Consider the following 22057-nt stretch of genomic DNA (forward strand, 5'->3'; position numbering starts at 1 on the left):
ATAAATGCAGAGTGGAATGTAGTTTTTACTTTTATTTTAGAGCATGCCTTTTATTTTGTCATTGCACTGTGCTAGGTGTCTCTTCGGGAAGAAAACACAAAACCCATGTGGCTGAAAGAGGACTCTGCTCCACATACATTGGAGGGCAGAAGGAGAGAGAAAGTGAGAGTGTACAATGGCACCCAGCTGCAAATGTGACTTCCCCCCCTCTTTTTTCATATATATAAACTTTAGAAATACATATTTTTTTCTCTCCTTTGTCCAACGACAGGAACAGGCAAAGGAATGCTGTCCAACGTAGAGGAAAGGCCAACACATTTATAGAGGTGAGCACGCACATGGTTTGTTATCTGCAAACCTGGATATCAGTACAGCACAGGCAGCAGGGATGTGACCGTGGCCTCCTCACAGAGCCTGTTGCCGAGATCGGGGTTAGTGGCTCTGGCAGCAGCCTCGGCACAGATGCACCTCACAGGGGTGGAGAGGAACTGAAGCATCTCGGTTTGCACACTGCTGAGTGGCAGCCCACAGGAATTATCCACGCTGACTGCAGCAGCAGCAGCGTCTCTTGCATCTCTGGTGGATTTGGGGGAAGCCTGGGAGCAGACCCTCCCTGCCCCAGTCTCAAACCCTGTTCGGGACTGCTTCTCAGACCATGAAGCTTTGCTCTGCCACTTGCTTTGGGTCCCTGCCACAGCAACCATTGAATCAGAAACAACTCTACTGCCAGGTCTACAGGCTGCTTCTACATTGGAAGACGTATCTCAATTAATAGATACAATGATTTTTATTGAAGTATCTCTAGCTGTTAGTCAGCCCGGAATATGAATGCAGTTATATCATTATAAAGATGCCTTCTCCTGGCATAATTCAGTTCTCCACATGCCTGYGAATTGGCATACTGACCAGTATTAACAGGGCTGCACAGCAAGTGTGGCACTGGAACACTTCCATCACACTGATATGATTAATACCATGTGATACAATTCCTGTATGTAGATGAGACTGAAATCAAATGCAGGAGCTGGGCACTTCCACACATGCATAATCTTTGAAAGTAACAAGCAGTTCTTTTTCTTTCCTTTTTTTTTTTTAATTAATTTTAAAAGAAACAACTTTGTCTTGCAGTAAACAGGATAAATTTTAGGAGACCAAAAGTGACATTCATTCTCAATTCTTATACCTCTGCTTTGTCAGAATAGCTTTCTTCTTGGCACCTTCAAAAGCATCCCTGAACCCTTCTTGAACTTTCCTTTGAGTAACAGATTCTTCTTTTTAACTGGGAGCTAACTGAAGGATCTGAGATACAGCCTTTCCTTTAAAGCAGTCATTTTTACTTACAGGGTCATTAATCATTTTTTCAGGACCACACTTAGTGGCCAAGACCACATAAAAACAAGTGGGGTTCACCAGAGACCACTTCCTCTTTAGTCTCTATCACACTAAGCCTTTTTTAAACCACCACTTTTTACCTTGTACTTCACAGCACAGAATTACACAGCTCCAAAGAATTTATGCAGAAGGGAAAAAGCTCAGGGAAAGGAGTTAAATTTAGGCTTCCCACATGCGGTATGGCTAAGTAAGCCTCAGATCTGTAGCTCTGTTTTTAGGTTCCTAAGTTTGACAAAAGAGACATAGTCATTTAAGGGACATATGATGCTAACCACTGGGTTGACTGTGACTACAACAGTGCTCTGTCTCCTTTACGAGGGGTTATGAAAGACAGACAAGTTGTCGATGGGATGTAAGCATGYAGGTATTTTCTAGAGGTATATCTGCATATTGGGTAAAAACACTTGGGTAACTAATTCTTTTCAAAAAGGGGGTCAGAAGAGATTTAAATCCATTCTGGGGAAGCCTGAGATACAAAGAAATCTTTTCCAAATGAACAAAAGGAGGACAAAAAGAGAGATTTTACTACTTTAAACTTCATTACCCTACCACCATTAGGATTTTTTTTTTTTTTTTTTTTTTNTTTTCCAAATGAACAAAAGGAGGACAAAAAGAGAGATTTTACTACTTTAAACTTCATTACCCTACCATTAGTTTTTTTTGTTGTTGTTGTTGTTGTTTTTTGTTTTTTTTTTTTTTAACTGCAATGGAGTTGCACATGTGTTAGTGCCTGGCTATTAAAAGAAAGTACAACTATTAGCTTTATTATAATCCTAGGTGACCTCAAACTATGTTTTATTAACTCATTAACAGAAAATGACTTCAGACAGTTGAAGAAAGAGTGCACTTGAGTCTACATATTGATGTGTCAATATATAGCATACACCCTTATGTGCTGAATATTATAGGATTAAATATAAACATAAAATTAAAATACAAAAAACAAATATATCAGGTGCTATAATTTGTCGGAAACAATCATTTCTGCAATGTGTTAACGACTGCAGTGTATTTATATCTCTATATGATCTAAATGGCCAGATTCTGTTGCTTTTATGAAGMCTGTGTAGTTCAAATAGGCTAGTATTGCAAAAAGTAAACAGTATCAGAGAGAGTGRTCTCTGGTGTGATGAGCAGATAGTCTAAAATACAGCCCTTTGCTTTAAATTAATGCTGTGAGCAACATAATTTAAGTTGCTTTCTCAAAGATCATATAAACAAATATGTTCCTTAATTTTTCATTCCTAATAGTTTTTTACACCTGTGGGCACATAATGGATCCCTACATCCCCCACAAGGTAAGGATGAATCAGCAAAAACTATTTTTAAATGACACACAGAACCTCATAGATGGCAGAAGCGTTGAACAGTAACATTTGATACCAAAGAGCATGCTTGTTTTCATTTTCCGTCACAGAAACATAAACACTTGGAAGTACTTTGCCAAAATGCCTGCATTGTTTGGCAGAGGGAGAAGGAAAGAAATTCTGGACTGGCTTACAGGGGATACCTGATCACTTTTTCTGTTTACTAATGAGTTGTCATAGCCCTCTAATCCAGAAAACAGACTTTCTGCAACAGAAATCAATGATCTAAGTTAATCAATGAGCTCATCAATGAGTGAGTTGTCTAGTGGTGCATATTTTCCTAAAATCAAGAACTCCTTACCCAAGACTCCCATATTACATCCCACAATTTAAAACCCACTGCATTTTATTGCAGTCTATTGTGTTTAATGAAAAACTTCTCATGAGCCAGGAAGTAGCTGTTTATAGCTGTGTGTTGTGGAAATCACAGTGAAGGATTAGAAACTGGAGTAAAATTGGTTACAGCTGTATGAAAGAGCAAATGCAAAGACAGAGCCAAAAACCCCCCATATCCTGACTTCTCTTTTCCTTTCATCCTTCTGGACTATTCCTTTTCCATGCACCTGCTTGCATCTACTGCTACGAAATCTGGAGAACTGACTTTTGATTTGTTGCTCTGTGCTCTTTATTCAGCTGAACTAACTGAGCTGTGAGTCAGACTTTATGATATTATAGAATAAACCTGTTTTGGATTGCAGCCACTGGACACGAGAAACTAGACACAACGGGGAATGTTCTCCCTGGAAAGAAACCAAGCAGTCTGGAAAAACCAAGAGCTGTCCTAATTTGAGTGCAATCTTCATACCAAACCTCAAGTCTTTTACAGATTCAGCGGTCTGCTTAATTATTCCCATTCTTACTTGATGTAAAGACCATCTCCTGCCCTGGAATACTTGCTGGTATTCACCAAAAACGTGCAGGAGTCTCAGAAGCCTGTATAGACTTCCACTACAATAATTCTCAAGTCATCATTGTCTTCTGTACAGAGACAATGATATTTCTATGTCTGTGTTATGGAGAGGGTGGAAAGAAAGCCAAAAGTATAATGCCTCACGCAGAGAGCGGTATTAGTCTCCAAGAGGAAAGCAGTCACCTAAATCATTCCTCAGACTTGCACTGATTTCAAAGAAACCTGCTCACTCATCTTTCAGCCAGAAACCAAAAGCTGTGCCAAAGCGTCAGGCAGCCCTTGCAGGTTTGGGAAGCAAGTGTGAGAGGAAAAAGGTGGCCAAAGGTAGTTTGGAAACATGCATGGTAAAAGACTGGAAAAATAAATAAGTCAAAATTTAAACAATCTATCATTTTAATCAAAATTTCTGGTAAGAATAAAAGATTAGGCCAGACTGATCCATTACGATATTGGCATTTAGACACAGCTGAAGTTTGGAAATGGCAAATATGTCATAAGTCCATATTCAATTCAAGGAATTAAGTGTTTTATGGATCTAAGAAAACTTTCTCATTTCTTCCATCTATGAACCATCTGTGGCAGACTTGTATTTATGGGGAGAGAGATGAGGAGGAGTAAAATGCCACAGTGTCACCAACATTCCTTCCTCAGCAAAGAAAGAATTAGAGAGCAAGAAATTAATTTTAACATCTGCCAAATGAACTATCAGTTGAATGTGTTTTTAAAGCTGCTATGCCATACATTTCAGACCTATATACAACACATGTCTGAAAACAGTTTCTGCATCTCAGAAAATTCAGCTTAAGAACAGAGAGTAGGTGGGATCTACGTGGTTCATGTATATATAGATCTATTGTTTGCTTAATGCATGGTTAAATTGTTCAAATTGTGATGTTTCTACTTGGCTGAGAAGATCAAGACTGACCATCAGAAAGTTTTGAGTAAATAGCCTGGACAAGTGAAATGAAGAGATGCTGTCATGAGACATCTGTCCTTCCTGGATTATGAGCAACCAATAATACATAGAATACATAGTAATTTACACCAGCAGAAGAAAAGTAGAATATTCAAGCTACTGACTGATTTTTATGCCACCATAAAGCATGTAGGCCTACATATAAAACATACAAGAGATTTATTTTTTTTATTTTAAAGAGTAGTGATGTTCTAGGGCATCTTTTACTACCATTTTAATTGGGAAAGAACACAGTTTCTTTCATATCACTTGTTCTGCTTACATTAGAAGAAAGATGGCTTATGCAGCAATGATAAATAAAAGTTCTGGCTAATAACTTTAAAACCAACTTCAAAGTCCTACTAATCTTAAATATAAGAGAACTGACTTTATTGCTGTCCCCAGCCTTTGGCRATTTATTGTATAACACTGCTCCTAAGGAGTAAGAAATTCCTAGCAATAGAGATATTTCRTGTGCCAGCTTCTATCCAAAATTTTGGATAGTTCAAACGCCCAAGCTAAGGATTTAAAATATGTCTGTTCACCAGTTAAAAAAGAAAAAGGAAAAAAAATCTCCTGTAGCATGTTTAAATGTAAATTGATCCAGCTGACAAACCAATTTTTTAGATTCATGTACACATGCAGCCTTTTTTTTTGGTAGAACCAGTCTGATATTCTAACCTTTTACATAATTCCTAGAGTGATTAGGAAAATATTACCAAGTGAAGAACTGTCAGATATACAGATATGAATCATCATGCTGTGACCTTTACTTAGCAGAAAATATTTCAGACTTCAACACCTAGTTTGGCACTCAAGTTTGAGCATGCTAATGTAAAATGTTGGTATTCCCCAGTCGAAATGATATCCAAAACTGGTAAACATGAGGCAGGAGGGCAGCATGGCGTGTACTTATGGCAGGTACATGCTGCTGGGCTCATCTCCCAAATTCAGGTCATGGAATATCTTCTGTCATAGACCAAGCTAGAAACACATCCAGTAATTTCCACTGTTGTCATATAAACAATATAAATCATCTAAATCTAAGTCAAAGTTAATATCAATATAATAGCAAAATAATAGGAATATGAGCTGTACCTTTGTGACAGGCAGTTCCTTGGACTTAGACTCAAAGAGATGCTCCAGTTTGGAAGTGTCCACTTTAATGGGTTCCAGTTTCGACCACAGGAATTCTCTGCAGCGTTTGTTGTTTTTACACTGCCACTCAAATGGCCGTACCTCATTCCAAAACAGACGGATGGTTTTCTTCTTCTTTATGAATGCTGGCTGACCCCTAGAAACCTGGGGTGACCCTAAACCCTGAGGAGTACTGAACAGTGGAGGAGGAGCCAATAAATTAGCAGAGGGTGGAGGTGGAGGCGGACATCCAAATAGTGGGGGAGGTGGTGGAGGTGGCATACCCAGAAAAGAAGGTGGAGGAGGAGGAGGGGGAACAAGGGAGTCCCCAGGACCCATATCCATGTCCAACACATCTACATCATCCTCCTCCCCCAAGTCTGTAAAATCCATGTCTTTGATTTTAAGTTCTCTAGGATTAGCCATTAGCTGATCCCAAATGTAGTCAGATTCCTTCTTTGGCTGTGCTGGTGTTTTCTCAGGGACCTGTTCACCAATTTCATCTTCAGACAAGGCTGTCCCCTTGGCCAGCTCACCACTGTTGAATTTTTCTGCAAAGGCTTTCACGCTGCCTTGGTTGTCCAGGTTTCCAATCTCCATCTTTTTGACACTTTCATCTTTGGCCTGCTTAGTGGCCTGAAGGATAGAGATCCTACTAGCTAGACTAGTGAGTGACTCCTCGTTTTCCTCCGTCTCCTTCTTTTCCTCCTTCGCCTCCAGCTCCTTCTCCTCTTCATCCTTGGGTTTTTTGTTATGCGCATACAACATGTCCAGCATAAACCGCTTGTTGTTGAGAATGTTGCTGCACTGCTCATTCACATCAGCATCCTGAATGGGCTGTGACCACGGACCTGTAATCATACATACACACACACAGATGGGAACAGTCAAGGGGAGAGAGCCCCAGAGCATCAAGAATATTTCCCACCTCATGGGAAAAATTTCTGGGAATACATTCACTATTAGTCTGGCACTGGGAAAGCAACAGTTTGGGGTTCTGAAATAAGTGACCGTGCTGATATTCAGCCCAGTCTTGGTGGGCTGGGAATACTTCTTGAAGGTATGAGAGCAAAGAGTGATCAGTGTAGGTCAGGAGGCACTAATTAACTGTCAGAATTTCAAGGCTGAGGTTTCTTCTGAAATCTATCAGATTTTACTTTGTATTTACAATCTCAGCTCATTTTATAGGGTGCTTAAATACTTAGAACCTGTAATTATCCAAAATAGGGATTATATATCACAACAACAGTCACAAAATAGGCTTCAGCGGCCCTCTWAACRTGGCCAGAAACTGGAACTAACCCARGAAGAAGATTTTCCCTGCCTCATTTCAAGGTCCATCCAGAACTGCTTCTTCCTTCCTCATCCACCTTACTGGCTGCAAGAGCAGCTTTCCCCTCTGGCTGTTCTTCAAACCTCCCAGTTGAGTACTAGGGCCACCTTCACAACACTGGTCACTTGCATCACAGAGTAGACTGCATACACATGGCAAAACTCTAAGGATAACTCTCAGTGATTGTAAGTGTAAGTTAGCTTTCTAAAGTTACTCCTAGGAATACAAGCACCTAACTAGAAGAAATCTACTGATTTTTGAAAATGCTGCTCATCATCCGCTGTCATCTTCCCTGGATTATATGATGGAACTGAAATGTAATGGCCTTCTTCCTACATCGTGTTCATTTAACATGTCACTGTAATGAAGCTTCATTTTTCTGGCTACTACTCTTTCCAGTGATAATCTATAAATAATACTGCTTGGTGAGACAGCACCATAAATAACAAACTACTGCAGCCTAACTGTAAAAATAAATTATGCAACATTTTTAGACTACATTTCCCTGAATATAATACTACTAAAGAATGTAGAAAATGTGCCAAAAAAATGGTACTTCTTTTTCCAATGGGCACCAAATTAAGTGAGTAAACATGGCATCTTCATCCACAGGATTGCTTTCTCACCAGGATTTGTCACCTAGCTGTCTCTGATGTAATTTCACTAGACAACATGATCTCCTTCCCCATGCTATGGCTTTCACCAGCTTAATGCCCCCAGAGGGTTGCCCCTTCCTTGCAGCTGCTCCTTCAGAGTTGTCCAAGATTGCTCCCAGGATCTCTTTTATAAATGCCACATGACTTGCCCTCTGTTTTCACCAGCTGGCATCCTCCAGAATTTCATCCCTTTCCGAAACTTCACATGAAAAATTCCCCCAGACATGGTCTCTAATTTGGGCTCCCAAGTCTGTCCCCACAATCCAAGACGACTGCTCTGAAGCCTTGGTGCCCTTTTCCTGCCCCCTCTCCACAGATAAAGCTGTGACATGCCATTAGAAAAGAAAGAATTGAAGGAAGCAGAGTTCAGCAGGAAGGCTAATGAAGGATGGACATGGGCCAAAGGTTTTACTCCTGTGTCCTCAATGCAGCTGGGCAGAAACACCGTGCCACCTCAGAAATGGCAAACTGCTTGYTGGGAATCTAAGAGGTGCTGCAGAAAACACTCTCTCATTTGCTTTCTAGATTGCAAACTATTCACTGCATGAGACCTCCCTACACAGCACAACCTAGTAAGTCTTTGTTCTACCGGCAACGTATGTCAATTTTAAGAAGCTGATTTTTCAATAGCTATAATATATTTCTAAGTTATCAGAAGTTAACAAAATTAAAGTTAACATTTCTAAGTTAACAAAAAGTACATAAGCAATTGTTTGAATGAAAGGATAAATTGGTGACAGACAAGATTATAGGGAAATTTTTTGTACTCTTATTTCCACTTGACTACACCACTGTGTAATGACATCCTTCATCTGTCCTACCCACAATGCCTTTCCTACCTATATATTCATCTACTTTATTTAACAGCACARTAGTATTTTAAGTGCCACATTTTAGCGTAGCTTTGGCACTGACTGAAAAGAAGATAGCTCTTAACTTTAGAACAAAATTAATTTAATGCTTCCTAGAAAATAGTGATAGGGTTTGAACATGAACATGACAATCTAACAGTTCGTTGCTAAAAGGCAATGTGATTCAGAGCCCCATCTTTTTCTTCTGGGAAGAACAARACTGTATATCACAATTTGAAAAGTTTTTGTTTTCTAATCTAGAATTTAGCAAACTTAAGACAATGCACTCCACTGTTCAGTCCTGTGCAGACTTGGAAATCAATTGCCCTAATCACATTACAGTTCTTTACTTCTGTAAAGAAAGTAAAAAAGGGCAATTAATCAACAAAGGTCAAAATCTGCCTTTCAGTCCCTGCCTGGGCTGCCTGACAAGCTCTGGTTTCCTTCTCTCTTTGCAGCAAACTAGTTCATAGGGTATTTACCTGGATTGGCCACACTTCACACGCTCCTGGATGCATATCTAATCAGAACCACTGATCACTATAGGACTGTCCTTTTCCAGACCATGTATAAGTTTATTTGTTTCTTGTGGCTCCCCTACATAAGTTAAGGATGGTCATAGCCCAGACCTACAATCAGTGTACTGCTCCTTTGTATCTCTCTGTCTTCTGAAGCCTGATCAAGACAGGAAAAACTCAGAGAAAGAAAAAAATATCTCACCCTTCCTTTCCTTTCCTGTTGCTTTAATAGTAAGTTAGGAGTAAATGCATGGAAAAGAGTTTTGGAATCTCATGACAATTTGTATCAGGGCCTCTCATCTTGTTGTTTGATGTGTAGAAAACCTAAATAAATTCTCTGGAAGCTAGAGATACAATCCGCTGCAACACCACGTTTAAGCAGTTAACATGCCGATCTTGAGTGAAAAAATAGTCTCAGTTTAAAGGAAACCTAATTTCATCAAAGCCTTACTGCCCTTCCAAACACAAAACCCTACCAAAGACTGCATTTCCAAGCAGAGAAGAGGCAAGGATTTGGCTACGGTGAAGGAATTATTAGTGATGGGCACAAAGGGTTTATTTGCTAATTAAGTTAATACAGTTGCTAATTTAACATTTTTTCCCACAGGAAAGCCTTCATTATTGAAAAAAACTTCACTTTACCAGTTTCATTGTCACTGGTTAATTTGTCCTCTCTCTCTTCCCTCTCTAAAGTGCTGCTTGCTGAGGATATGCTGGATGCAGAGCAGTTGTCTTTTTCATTCACTTCCTCATTCTGCCTCTCTTTTTCACTGAGTATTGCACTTTCTTCTGGCTCTCTCTCTGGTCCTTGCTCCACCTCACTCTCTGGTCCCACCTCTGTAGCCTCTACTTGCTTGGGTGTCTCCGCTCCCTGCTCGGCCTCAGCCTCAGCCTCCTGTTCTGGTTCTGTCTCTGTTTCTGCTTCGGGCTCAGGTTCACTGGCACTCACTGGCAGAGAGAACAACGGGAGAAAGAGATTCACTTAGCAATGGCATCTTGCAAGGCTCACCCGCCTAAACGAGAACGGTGTGGAAAAGCGTACGAGTGCCATGCGAAAAGAAAAAGCGAGTCCATGACATGCATAATTTTCTGAGCAAGAGGCTGGTGAACGTTGGGCGATGACAACGTTACATCTAGGAGCGGCCTGGCAAACTCCCTGGCTCAGAGTCTGGAGCCGGGCAGCTGTTCTTTATGCATACTTCCACAGCTGGAGTATTGGATTCACATACAAATCCGAACCACTAGAAAATGGGCATCCAGTCTGAGTATGACATTGAAAACTCAGTGCCCAGACAGATTCAGGAAGGAAGAGATCTTATTAAAAGCAAATAGTAGTGATATTTTGGCTCTTAGTTGAATATTATCTGTTTTCTGAAGGAATTTTTAGGGAGCCTTTGTTTTTCATCTGACGAAGAACACTTCAACAAAAAAATAAAAGTATTAGTTTTATTAACACAGTTAAATGGCACAGTCTGGAAATGGCACTGTCACACATTTGGCTGACAAAAAACATATGTTTCTGTGTGCATATTTGTTTCAGAACAACCACATCAAACTGAACAGTTTCCAACTGCTTGGCATATTTCAATTGGTCAGCATATGGCACACATTTAGGGTTTGTTTTTTAATCAGTTGGCACACGGCAAATGCTGTTGATGGTAAACTTGGTTTCCTCTCCCCTGCTCCATCACTGATAGTGAAATTCAGTCATTCTACTTTTGAGTTTTTAGCCAAATCAGAAGATTTTCACATGCAAATATTCTCTGCATGCTGCAAGGAAACTGGAGAGCATTCACACATATTCACATCAAGCAGCTCACAATGCTCTGAAAACTGAAATGGCCATGCAATAGTGATGAAAATGGACATGCATATTAGTTCTGCATACTCCTGAAATCCCCTTTGCATTAAATCTTGTGCAAGAAGGCTGAACTGCAATGACCAAGTCATATTAGTTTCTTCCCTTTGTTAACTGCTTTTCATTACGATGCTGCCAAATACGCTTCTGGACTTGTCTCGGTAATTGGATCTCATGATATATGAGGAGACTTTCTTTGAGAACTAAATGAATCTTTGAAGGAGAATGCATCATGCAATCTAAGCATTTTGGTCCTCTGGGAGTAGGAAAATAGATTTTAGCACAATTTAGATTACGCTAGATTTATCCTGAGAAAGTATAAGCCTAAACAATGAAGGTCAAAGTATCTTCCTAAGACTGTTTCACGTTGAGAGTCTATTCCACTTCCTGACACACACAAAAAGTAAAGATGTCTAACAACGCCTGTCACAATAACACACTTAAGGTTTAAACTAGCTCTCAGTAACATGCTTTCATTACTATACCATTTCCTGCTTCATTTTATGTCATTTAAGGGCACAAAATTACAGGTAATTTTTTGCCACTGATTTCATTTGAACTATGTTCTACATTTTCACCAAGTGATTTTAAATGTCTAGTTAAATAACTAGATATGCATATATAAAAATTTTCAGACGTGTATACATATATGCTTTTTACATATGTATATATTTATATCTATATAAAACGTACATGTAATATGTAAAATACATAGTCCATGCACACTCAAACCTCCTTGAGATTTTAAGATTCCCAATTTAGGAGCTTACCTTTCTTGCTCTTCTACAAACAGAGTATTTAAAAGTCTATGATTAGATAAGTGAATGGTTCTGTGGCTCTTATCACCCTAAATGTATCCCACTTCTGACTATACTCTATTTGAGTACCGCCTATGAGAGAATCAAAATTATAGAAAGGGAACAAGAAGGTGGAAGACACTGTGAATCACTGTGCTGTGTTTCTGACCRCAGCTGTCAGTGGTATGGTATAGTGGCATAGTATGACAGTATGTTTAAAGTCAAGCCAACACTGGAATAGAACTGCCACAGCCTTAGGTATCCTTCAGGAGATCACAGAATCACAGAAAGGTTGAGGTTGGGAGAGATCTCTGGAGATCATCTAGTCCAACCCCCGTGATCAAGCAGGGTCACCTACAGCACATTAGACAGGATCATTAGGTAGGTTTTGTGTATCTTCAGAGGAGGAGACTCCACAGCCTCTCTGGGCAACCTGTTCCAGTGCTCTGTCACTCTCACAAGAAAGAAATTCCTCCTCATATTCAGGTGGAACTTCCTGTGCTTCAGTAAGTGCCCATTGCCTCTTGTCCTATCGCATGGCATTACTGAAAAGAGTTTTTGGCCAAATAACTAGAGTGAGCGAAGCCCAATAGCTCTTGCCTCAAAAAGTCGTTCAGAGATCAAATCTGTCAAATACTGTTGAGAGAATAAACCCAGCAAGCTAGCCATACGTGTATCCCTTGCAGTGCCATGTAATAAACTGGGTTAATACTGGTAAGAACTTCTAAAGATGTTAAAAAAATTACATTGGATTGTTGCTAATGACCTCTTTTGAAAGGTCATCAATATTTCAGGCCAGTATTTACTGGATTAATTTTCACATCAGACAAAACCCTATTGTAAGTGACAACCTTGCAGGTGGCAACAGAATTAGGTAACAGATCAGTTCAGTCTTTATTCAGTCTTCCTGATGATGAAGAGTGGGAAAACTCAGGGAAGTAAGGGTGGTCATATCATAAAGCAATGGCAAAAAAGGTGTTTGATATCTTCTGAGAATTAATGGTGATGCCATTATGAACAATATATGCTTTTAAAATCATAATGCAATTCTCACATGCATATACTTCTCATTAAAACCTGAGCTGAGCTTGCCAAATTCAATAATACAGGTAATTTCTTTTTGCTTTTGTACACTATTTTTCATAATTCTCTCAAAGGTCTTTTTTTTTGGTTAATTAAAACAGATGTGAGATACTTTCTTTAAATGAACAGAAGTTTTATTTGCAATTGGATTCATCAAGAGGAGAAAAACTGAACATGGCTTTAAAGACTAGTTTTTCTATCATGCCCATTTCTTTTTCTGCCAGAGCTTAATCTCTAAATATATATTATCAGAAAAAAGAAAAGTGAAGACTTCTTGAATGAATGAAATCTCCCAAAGCAGCTCTGTAACCTCACTAAGAGGATGGTAACTTCTCATTGAACGTGTACAGATTTTTTTGTTTGTTTGTTTAGAAGGTATAAAAGGGCAAAAAGTCTTATGTGTCTCTAAAATTTTTCAAGAAACCACATTTCTTAACCTTAAAGTTGCCAGTGAGGTTCAGGACTCTAAATTCATGTACCTCTTCTGCACAGTTTGAAGCATTTTTCTTCCTAATGAACACCTGATGGAGAACATTCACCACCAACCACTTCACTATAATACCCACATCTAGTGCTTCCTCAACATGATGTCCCTTCTTTTTAACRCTCACTCAGTGTCATCTGCTCTCTCTCCCTAACCTGCATCCTGGGATCTTGCCACATTGCAACAGTGGCTGGTGAGAAGCTTCAGACCAGGTTCTGCTTCTTCCTATGGCACAGACAGGGAGATGGGCTAACTGCACTCTTCTTAATACTACGATGCTTACGTATACCTGCAGTTTGAAAGAGAAGACATCAATGTGCATACAAATGCACAGGAACGGAGGAAAGGAGGAACTTTCTTCATGGCTCTTCTAAGAGGCGAAAGATAAACAAGTAGCAGGCTCTATTTTTTATTTTCCAATAAGGTCCTAATCCTGCTATATTGCCACTGCCTGATAAACTCTGCTTTTTTCAGAATAGGCAAAGCTGACTCATTATAGTTGCCCACAGTCTATGTTTGATGAACTCTGTAATTTTGGCTTTTTTTCTTACTAGGTCTTTCTGCTGTTTATCACCTACCAAAAGTCATGGTGATTGGGGAAAACCACTTCTGACTGCAGAAAGACTAATTCATCTTTAAGACAGGAGGAGGATTTGGGGAATGACAGGCTGGTCAGCCTTGCCTCAGTGCCTGAAAAACTCATGAAGCACATACACCTGGAATCCATTTCTAGAATGTGAAGAACAATATAGTCAGAAACAGTCAACACAGATTTACCAAGAGCCAGTCATGCTTGACTGACCTTTTGATGTCAACATCCATAGCAATCGAAGACGTATGTATGGGTTGGATGATCCAACTGCTGGATGGTTAAAAGTTATCTGTGCCACTAAGCTCAATAATCAATGGCTCAGTATCCACACAGTAGCTGGTAACAAGCAAAGTACCCAACAGCTGACACAGAGGCTGATATTGTTCAATCTCTTCATTAACCACATGGATGATGAGACAGAACCCACCATCAGCAAACTTGTGGTCCATTCTAAATTGGGTATGGCAGCAGAATCACAGAATGGTTGGAGTTTCAATCCAGAAAGGAGAAATTTGAGGACTGGGCAAAAGTTCAGTAAGGTGAAGTGCAAAGTTCTGCACGTGGGGTGGACCAGGAGGACAGAGTGAACACCAGACTAAGTGACAGCCAAGAGTGTACTGTCATCGCAGAAAAGGCAAACTGTATACTAGGCTACATTAGAAGTACAACTAGGAATTCAAAAGAAGTTTGCTTAGTGATAATGAGCCTACACTTGGAATATTGTGTCCTTTTTTGGTCCCTGCCTTCTTCTTGAATGAGACTGAGAAACTGGAGAGGCTCCAGCAGATGCTACCAAGATGGTCAGGGGTGTAGAGCACATGTCGTACAAGTAAACGCTGAGGGAGCTGGCTTTGTTCAGCGTGGCTAACAGGAGAAGGATGTAATAGCAGCTTAGACATGCTTAAGGAAAGGTACAAAGGCAGAACTCTTCTCAGGAGTGGCAGGTAATATAACAGGAGCAATGGCCATAACTTTCTCTTTGGGAGGTTAAGACTGGACATTAGGAAAAACTTCCTAACTAGATGGGTAGAGTAGCATTAGAACAGGCTGTCCACAGATACARTGAAATCTCATGTTCTGAGGTTTCCAAGACTTGGTCAGCTAAAGTCATAGACAACCTGACCTTACACTGCTAAAAGTCCTCTACTGAGCAAGACGTTAGACTGACAAACAGGCTAGTCCCCTCCAAACAATATGGCTCTGATCTTTTGATGCTATACAGGGATGTGGAAGGAAATGGCTTTTCTTTCAATACTCAACTGTTAAAGAACTCTGAATTGGCCACAGGATGTGTTATCCTTAACACCTGCTGATAAGACCTCAACTCTTCAGCCCTATAGGCTCTCAGAGAGAACAAACATCCTTCCAGGTATGTACTCTAATTCTTTTTCAAGATAATAATCTAGGTAACCTCATGGCTATCTGCCTTCTCTGATCTCTGTTTGGAGCTGGGAGGTACACTTAGTAAGTGTCTCTGAGGATACACAAGATAAGTCTGAGTAAGTCCATTTCTATCCAATTCCTCCTGGTGCAATTGTTTAGAAACAGCCTGAAATGTTCGTTGGAATCTTCCTTCAGCTGTTCCAGCAGAGCACATTCCTCTTGCCATGAAGTCAGCAAGACTGTTTCTCTCTCTCTTTCTCCTTCAGCTAAGCCTTTTCTCCTCACCTGATACAACGGTAAAGACTGGCATAGAACACAGATTACCATCTCTTTCTTCCTCAGTTCAGAAAAGATCTTACTTTGTCCCCCCCGCAAGCTTCTCCTCTATATTTCTGTACAGTTCCTGTACAGGCTGTATAACTGTGGCTGCAATGGTCTCATGGTTCTCTCCATTCTCTAGTGCCTCTCCATCTGCTGAGAGGCTTTCAACTAGTCATACTTCAAGCAGTCTTTGAGTCTTGCTCAGCTAATGATATGTGGCAAAGGTTTCTTACTGTCTGTAAGGCACACTTAGGTTGACCTGGTTACTTCCTCAAGTAGTACATAAAGCTGTTCCTCTCAGAGAAGAGTTCATCTCAGATTCCTTTGTGAATTGACTTCAGAGACATCTCAGCTTATTGTTGCTCTCCTTTACTGCACATGTGTAGTTCATAAAATATTCTCCAATGAAATTACAAAAGAGGAAAGAGGTGCTCTGAAAAAAATATTAAGTTCCATTTTACAGTTATGGGACTACCTTCATTTCCTGTAAGTGCCATACCATGAGTTTTACAAGAATAAGTCTTGCAAGACTTGATTACTTTAGTAGAACCAATTGTTCTATATGAGAAAACACTTCAGCACAGTAAGTCTAGATTTCTGTATTTTGTAGAGATACTGAGAACTTTCACAGCATGGTACAAAGTTCCCCAGACAGAACCAATTTTCTTCTTAAGCCCAGTATATACTGGGAGGCCAAAGGATATTGGGAACAAAATATATCTGACTCCTAAAACTAGTTACTGTTTTGCTAGTAAAGGAATACACTTCCCACTTCAGGTTCAGAATACTGGGAGAAACTTATCAGTTAACGCAGTTCTTTTGGGAGATTTGGAAAATCTTAACAAGCACAGAATGAAGCAAGTATTTTCCATTCACTGCTTTATCATTGCTTGGGAAGATGATGACTCCTGTACGTACAGAAACTGACTGGGGTTTGAGTAATCTGGCCTTTGTCTATGGCTCTATTTCTGCCATCCTACAAATGGCTTAAGCAAGCTAGTACCTCAGTTTCTCTGTTTATTAAGTGGGAGTAAGAATATTTCCTGAGAACAGAAATTTGTTTAAAGGAGGTATTAAAGGAGATATTAATTCATTATGGAGCATAAGGAATTCAGACAGTAGGCTAGCAGCCATGGCACAAAATCTTGCACGCAAGTCTGCCAGCTGTTGGGTGAGATCCAATAAACTGGCCACCTCTCCAAAGAAAGAGGGAGCCTGCCCTGCCCACTTGTTGATTATTTCTGATTTGCTTTTAGGCCTGAAGCAGCAGTCCTTACTCATGCAGAACTCTCACTGAAGCAAGATGCTCTGGTGCAGTCCTGCCCATCTGTCTGCATTTGCCCATGGCTAGATTTGTGCCCTACCCTGCCCCATCCATATGTTCTCTGCCTGCAATTCATTTGGTGAGCTTCCAGGTGCTGCCCTCTGATTTTGCCAGTAGAAGTGTCCTGCCTACCCACATGCTGATTGCTTCACCATACTCAGACAGCCTGATGTTGCCCTGTACACCTGCTCTCAATTTATTCTCCAAATGGATTATGCTACTGCATTTCATGCTGCAATTTTTTTGAATGCTTCCAGGAGAAATATGTTAAAATAATCATCATAAAAGAGATACTCGTTCCTACTCAGGTCTGAAATCCTGATGGTGGAAAAATCCAGCTTATTTGCTCTAAAAGCAATATTGCACTTGAAAACTGGACATCTTAGTGTTTATGAAAATCAGCGTTACAGGGAAATATCCACGTTTTGTAAGTTCAAATGATTCCACTGAGACTTGTAGAGTGTCAAATACGAAAATTGGGAATTTAATTGATAGAATATATAAATTTAAATTAAATAAATTTTACCTATTTAATATGGTGACAATACATATACAACATTCAGTATCTGTAACTTTTTCCTTAAATTGCATTGCTTTATAGCATGCTACCAGCCATAACACTCAATAAAACCAACCAGTGCAAGTCACAAAAGCATTAATCACCAATAGCATGTAGCAAGAAATCAAATCAAATAAAAATGAATGATGGCGATAATTCACCCTCAACATGCACTGGTGCTACCAAACATAAATCTATATAGTGGTTGTTTTTTTTTTTTTTTTTTTTTTTTTTTTTGAGGACTGAAGGAGGGGTACATGATGCAAGTGGCAGGATGACGTGCACACACACAAAATATTGCTCTGTACACCAATAAATTATATGACAGCAAACCAACCGTGCAAACACTAATTATACTTTCCATTTTACTAATTGTCTGTGGTCTCTTTTAAGTCATTTACTACTTGTGCTACAATTTTAAGAGTTTTTGTTGGTGTTAAAAATAACCAAAACACTCTCCCTGCCTTCAATTCAAGACCTTTTCTGCTTGTACCCTTCAGCCTGTGCTACGCTGGAAGGTTATTATAATCTTGGCATTCATCTGTTGCATTTCTTTCAGGGAATCCACATAAGCAAAATCTGTTGGCAGGAATATTGTTGGTTTAGTACTCAGTAACTCCTAATATACGAGAAACATGATGCTAAAATAAGACCCTCTGTATGCTGTATTTTCCAATTATTCCATTCTAATAGCAACAGACAGTGATAATATAAATCAGCAATGCATTCTTTACTCGAATAGACTAAAAGACAGCCAAATCTATGTGGAAAAAAGGAAGGAAATTCAGGCAGACAGCATGGAGCAATATGACAAGACCCTTTACTTTGGCACCTCAGAGGTTATATTCATGCATTAAAAAGCACTGCTAACCCGAGAGAAAGTCATAAAACTGTCATGCTGTTCCCCTCTGCCTTGCTTTCACTTACCTTCTGAGGGCTGAGGAGTCCCACAGGGGGTTGAAGGGGTCTTCAGCTCCTCTTGGGACTCAGTGGATGCTGGGCTGATGCTCTTGGGTATAGGGGAGGATGGGGCTGAGGGAGATCTCAGGTTCAAGGACAGCTCACTTCTGCCTCTGCTTACACTCCGACTTTTCAGCTCCTTCTCATACTCCTCAGCTGCCAACCTCTCCAAGTATTTGTATCTGAAAGTTAAATTCCAAAGGGTTTCCGTAAAGAAAGAGAAGCCTGTGGTTGATGTTTGTTTACGGATGAAACACCTGCAGATAATGAGCTGACTTCCTGACACAAGGGGTACARCGCTACACTGCCTACTTGGTCAAACTGCCAAAAAACACGCACCAAGGCAAAGACTATTCCCTTGAAAAAAGTGAAATTGCTCATGACAAAACAAAACCAAAAAAAGGTAGAGTTAAACAGTCCTTAGATTCAGCTTTCTGTCTGCATAGTCCTTCTCCTTTTGGAAGCATTTGTCTGTCCTCCTTTTCACCCTCCTTCTCTATCTCCTCCTCCTCCCAGCCCTCCCTTTCCCAAGACTAAAACTGGAGGCAGGGGGGAATCCAAAGCCAGAGCCCCTTAACACTGATGCAAATAGCCAAAGTCTGAGACTTTCTGCAAAGAGAGAAAAACGGTCAGTGCAGCAGACAAAAACAGATCTTCCTGAACATAATACCAATAATAAATGTTTGGAGTGACTATCTAAAGTCTCTGAACCTGCTTCTATTTGCTCTGAGAGCAATGCACTGGAATTCACTTTGTTCTCTCCAGAGTCTACAATGGAAAGTTTTCTTTTTTTTATTCTAAAAAATTTCTCTGCCGGACTCAGACATCCAATAGCTTGGACCTGACGTCACATGTAGTTTATTCATCAAAGTCACTTTAAAAGAACAAAGATACATCTGTTTTGCATTTTAGGCAGGCAGAACTCACTAACTGTTTATTAAGACCAGCTACCAATCATATTCTTCATAGTGTGCTTTATACATTTCGACCAAAATAACTTTGAAATACGTGCCTCTTCCAGATGTCTGCTAATTTTATCCACCATTATTTGCTAAGGAATAAATTCATAAATGCAGCTGTATTGGGCTTTAGACTGCTTATCTTACCCACAAGTGAACTGTTAAACAGGTTAATCGAGACTACTGCTTATGTCCCTGAAACGCTGTGGTCATCCTCCTGCAACCCACTGCTGTAAACACTTCATAACCGGGAATACCTCTCCTCCCCCATTCTGCCACTGACAGCCCAAATTAGTGTAAAAGTGCGCATTAAAAGCAGGAAGGGGAAAGAAGTCAGCCACATGTGGTAACAAACAYGCTTAGTACATATGGTAACCACACACACATGCACATTTGGAAACATCTATATAGAGCATAGAAACATGTCTTTGAAGAGCAATTCTTGTGTTTTCGGAGGCAATTTGTTTTATTGCAAACAGCAATAATGAAGAACAAATTCATTTTCTTTTATTTCTCCAGAGGTATGCACATGCTTTGAACAAATTCTGCGAGAAAAAGAACCCCTACAGACTCTGGATGAAAATACAACAAGCCACATACTTGTATGGTTATAAAATAGGAACTGTTTACAGTTCTAATATGAAGCCAATTCTAAAGAATGATTTTTGCCTTTTCAATAGAGGAGAAAGCCATTTGCTTGCATTATCATAGTGTTTTGTTACAGTTAATGAAACCACTCCTCCTTTTAACTGCGGTGAGTTATGTATTGTGGCTTCCCTCCCCTCAAAAATAGAGCAGATGGGACTTTAGACTCATAAAGAGCCATTCAAATTGATGGCTTTGCTAAAACAGGTACAGCCCAGCTGGCAGCAGTGAGAATTTTTGCAGTTTGCCAACATACTGCAACAAAGATCTGGATGGATCCTTCTGTAACAGGGGGAGCTACAATGTTTTATTGTCCTTAGCTCTTTTGCAGCTGCTTTAACATTTGAGCTTCTGTAGCTCTGTGCTGCACAGTTAACCAGCAAGCAGAGGACTATCAAGATATGCCTTCTCAAAATGTATCTGTTCATTATACTGAAAGARAAAAGGTATCCAGAGCAGCAACTTTCATGCCTGCACATGGCCATAACTTGTTATCAAATGAGCAAGCTATAATAACCAGATTTGGCAATTTAAACTAGGCAAGCAAAAATGATTCTAGATTGAGTCATTATCCCTTCACACTTGCCAAACAACATGTATTTGGGGGGGGGGTCTTTTTTTCTTTCTTTCTTGCCAGGTAGGAATGCCATTTGAACAGTAAACAGCACTGGAGATAGCGTGGGAGCATCGCCTTGTCAGGATATTTTTTGAGTACCACTGAAAAATACCCAAGCGTTTAAGTCCAAGACCARTCAGAAAGAACAACGGGAAATGAATGTTGCCAAGCTGCCAAGTTACTCTCAAATCCATGGAAATTGCAGGGACCTCTCTCTCTCCTACAGAGCCCAACCAAAAGCCATTGGAAAAGTCAGTGCTTGTATTCTGGATTCTGCTCAAGGGTGACATGACAATACGCAGTAGGTTCCGAAGATTTGACAGAATTTAGACAGTCCTTTTAATGGAGACTTTTGTCTGTATTTAATATTCTCTCCTTTTACTTTTCCTAACCGATACAGAGGGAAAGTCTGTATTTAAAGTTGCACAAACTTAGCATTTTGCTTGCCATAAATATTTGTAGTCCATAAATTGGACTTTTAAACTTTCTAAATTGGACAAATAAACAAATTTGTAGTCCAGAGGATTTTCACACCTTGAATATAGCATTTGCTTAAGGTACTTGCATTCTTTTCAAACAAGACAACATTCAGCTTCCTATACGAAAGTTCATTTGTGCAAAGGTGTTTGTGGGAAAAGAGAATTATGTAAGGTCAATGTAATGGACTACCGATGCCTGCCTTCAGTTACTGCAGTTTTCTCCAGTATTTACACACAGTCAAAGCAAAGCTCTGTCCTTCTTCCTTACGAGAAGGAACTTAAAGTTTAACATTTCAGTTCAAAAGTGCCTCAAGGATAAAGACACATTGCTAATGACCGGTGAAATTGGCTCAGATTGCATAGCAATGATGTCCTGCTGGTGAACACTTCCAAAAAAATACTCCAGTTTACTTAGCGTGTTCCATTACAGCTTGAAAGTGCTGGAGAGCTCACTTCTAATTTGTCTCAAATTTAACTTACAAGCATGTTTGCTGTAAAAGGTTTTACTCAACTTAGATCAACGTATGATGCCTATGTACTCAGACATATTTCATTTTAGAAAATGCTTTAAACTATTTGCAATTGTTTTGGCTGGAAGGATAAAGGAAAGCCCATCAACCTTTGCTTACCCTTAGAAATGTCAAAACCATTTTTATTTCAGCCACAATAGGCATGCTGGTAGATCAGATTTAAGTTTGCAGAAAAGAACTGCCTTCTATATGAAGGTTTTGAGAGAAAACCCACAACGTGACAATTTCTGAGATGGCTGCTCTCACACTTTGACATTAAAATTCCAGTTCTTGCTGATTCCACACGTATCTCTGGATAACAATCTCAAGAGAACCATAAAAGTAGAACTTGATCAATCTGTATGATTT

General features: G+C 39.7%; 1 protein-coding gene across 1 annotated transcript in view; it reads right to left on the reverse strand.

The window, feature by feature from the left end:
• The window catches only part of FHOD3 (formin homology 2 domain containing 3), a 132756-nt gene that overhangs the window by 60128 nt on the left and 50571 nt on the right, over window positions 1-22057 (reverse strand). Inside the window, exons 12-14 of the mRNA XM_085310716.1 lie at window positions 18448-18662; window positions 9762-10067; window positions 5723-6612 (exon numbers count right to left, since the gene is read on the reverse strand). Coding sequence (XP_085166842.1) covers window positions 5723-6612; window positions 9762-10067; window positions 18448-18662 — 1411 coding nt within the window. The remainder of the gene's footprint in view (window positions 1-5722; window positions 6613-9761; window positions 10068-18447; window positions 18663-22057) is intronic.

This window comes from Rhea americana, unplaced genomic scaffold, assembly GCF_003343005.1.
Source record: "Rhea americana isolate MKP2758 unplaced genomic scaffold, rheAme1 scaffold_324, whole genome shotgun sequence".
NCBI lineage: Eukaryota > Metazoa > Chordata > Aves > Rheiformes > Rheidae > Rhea > Rhea americana.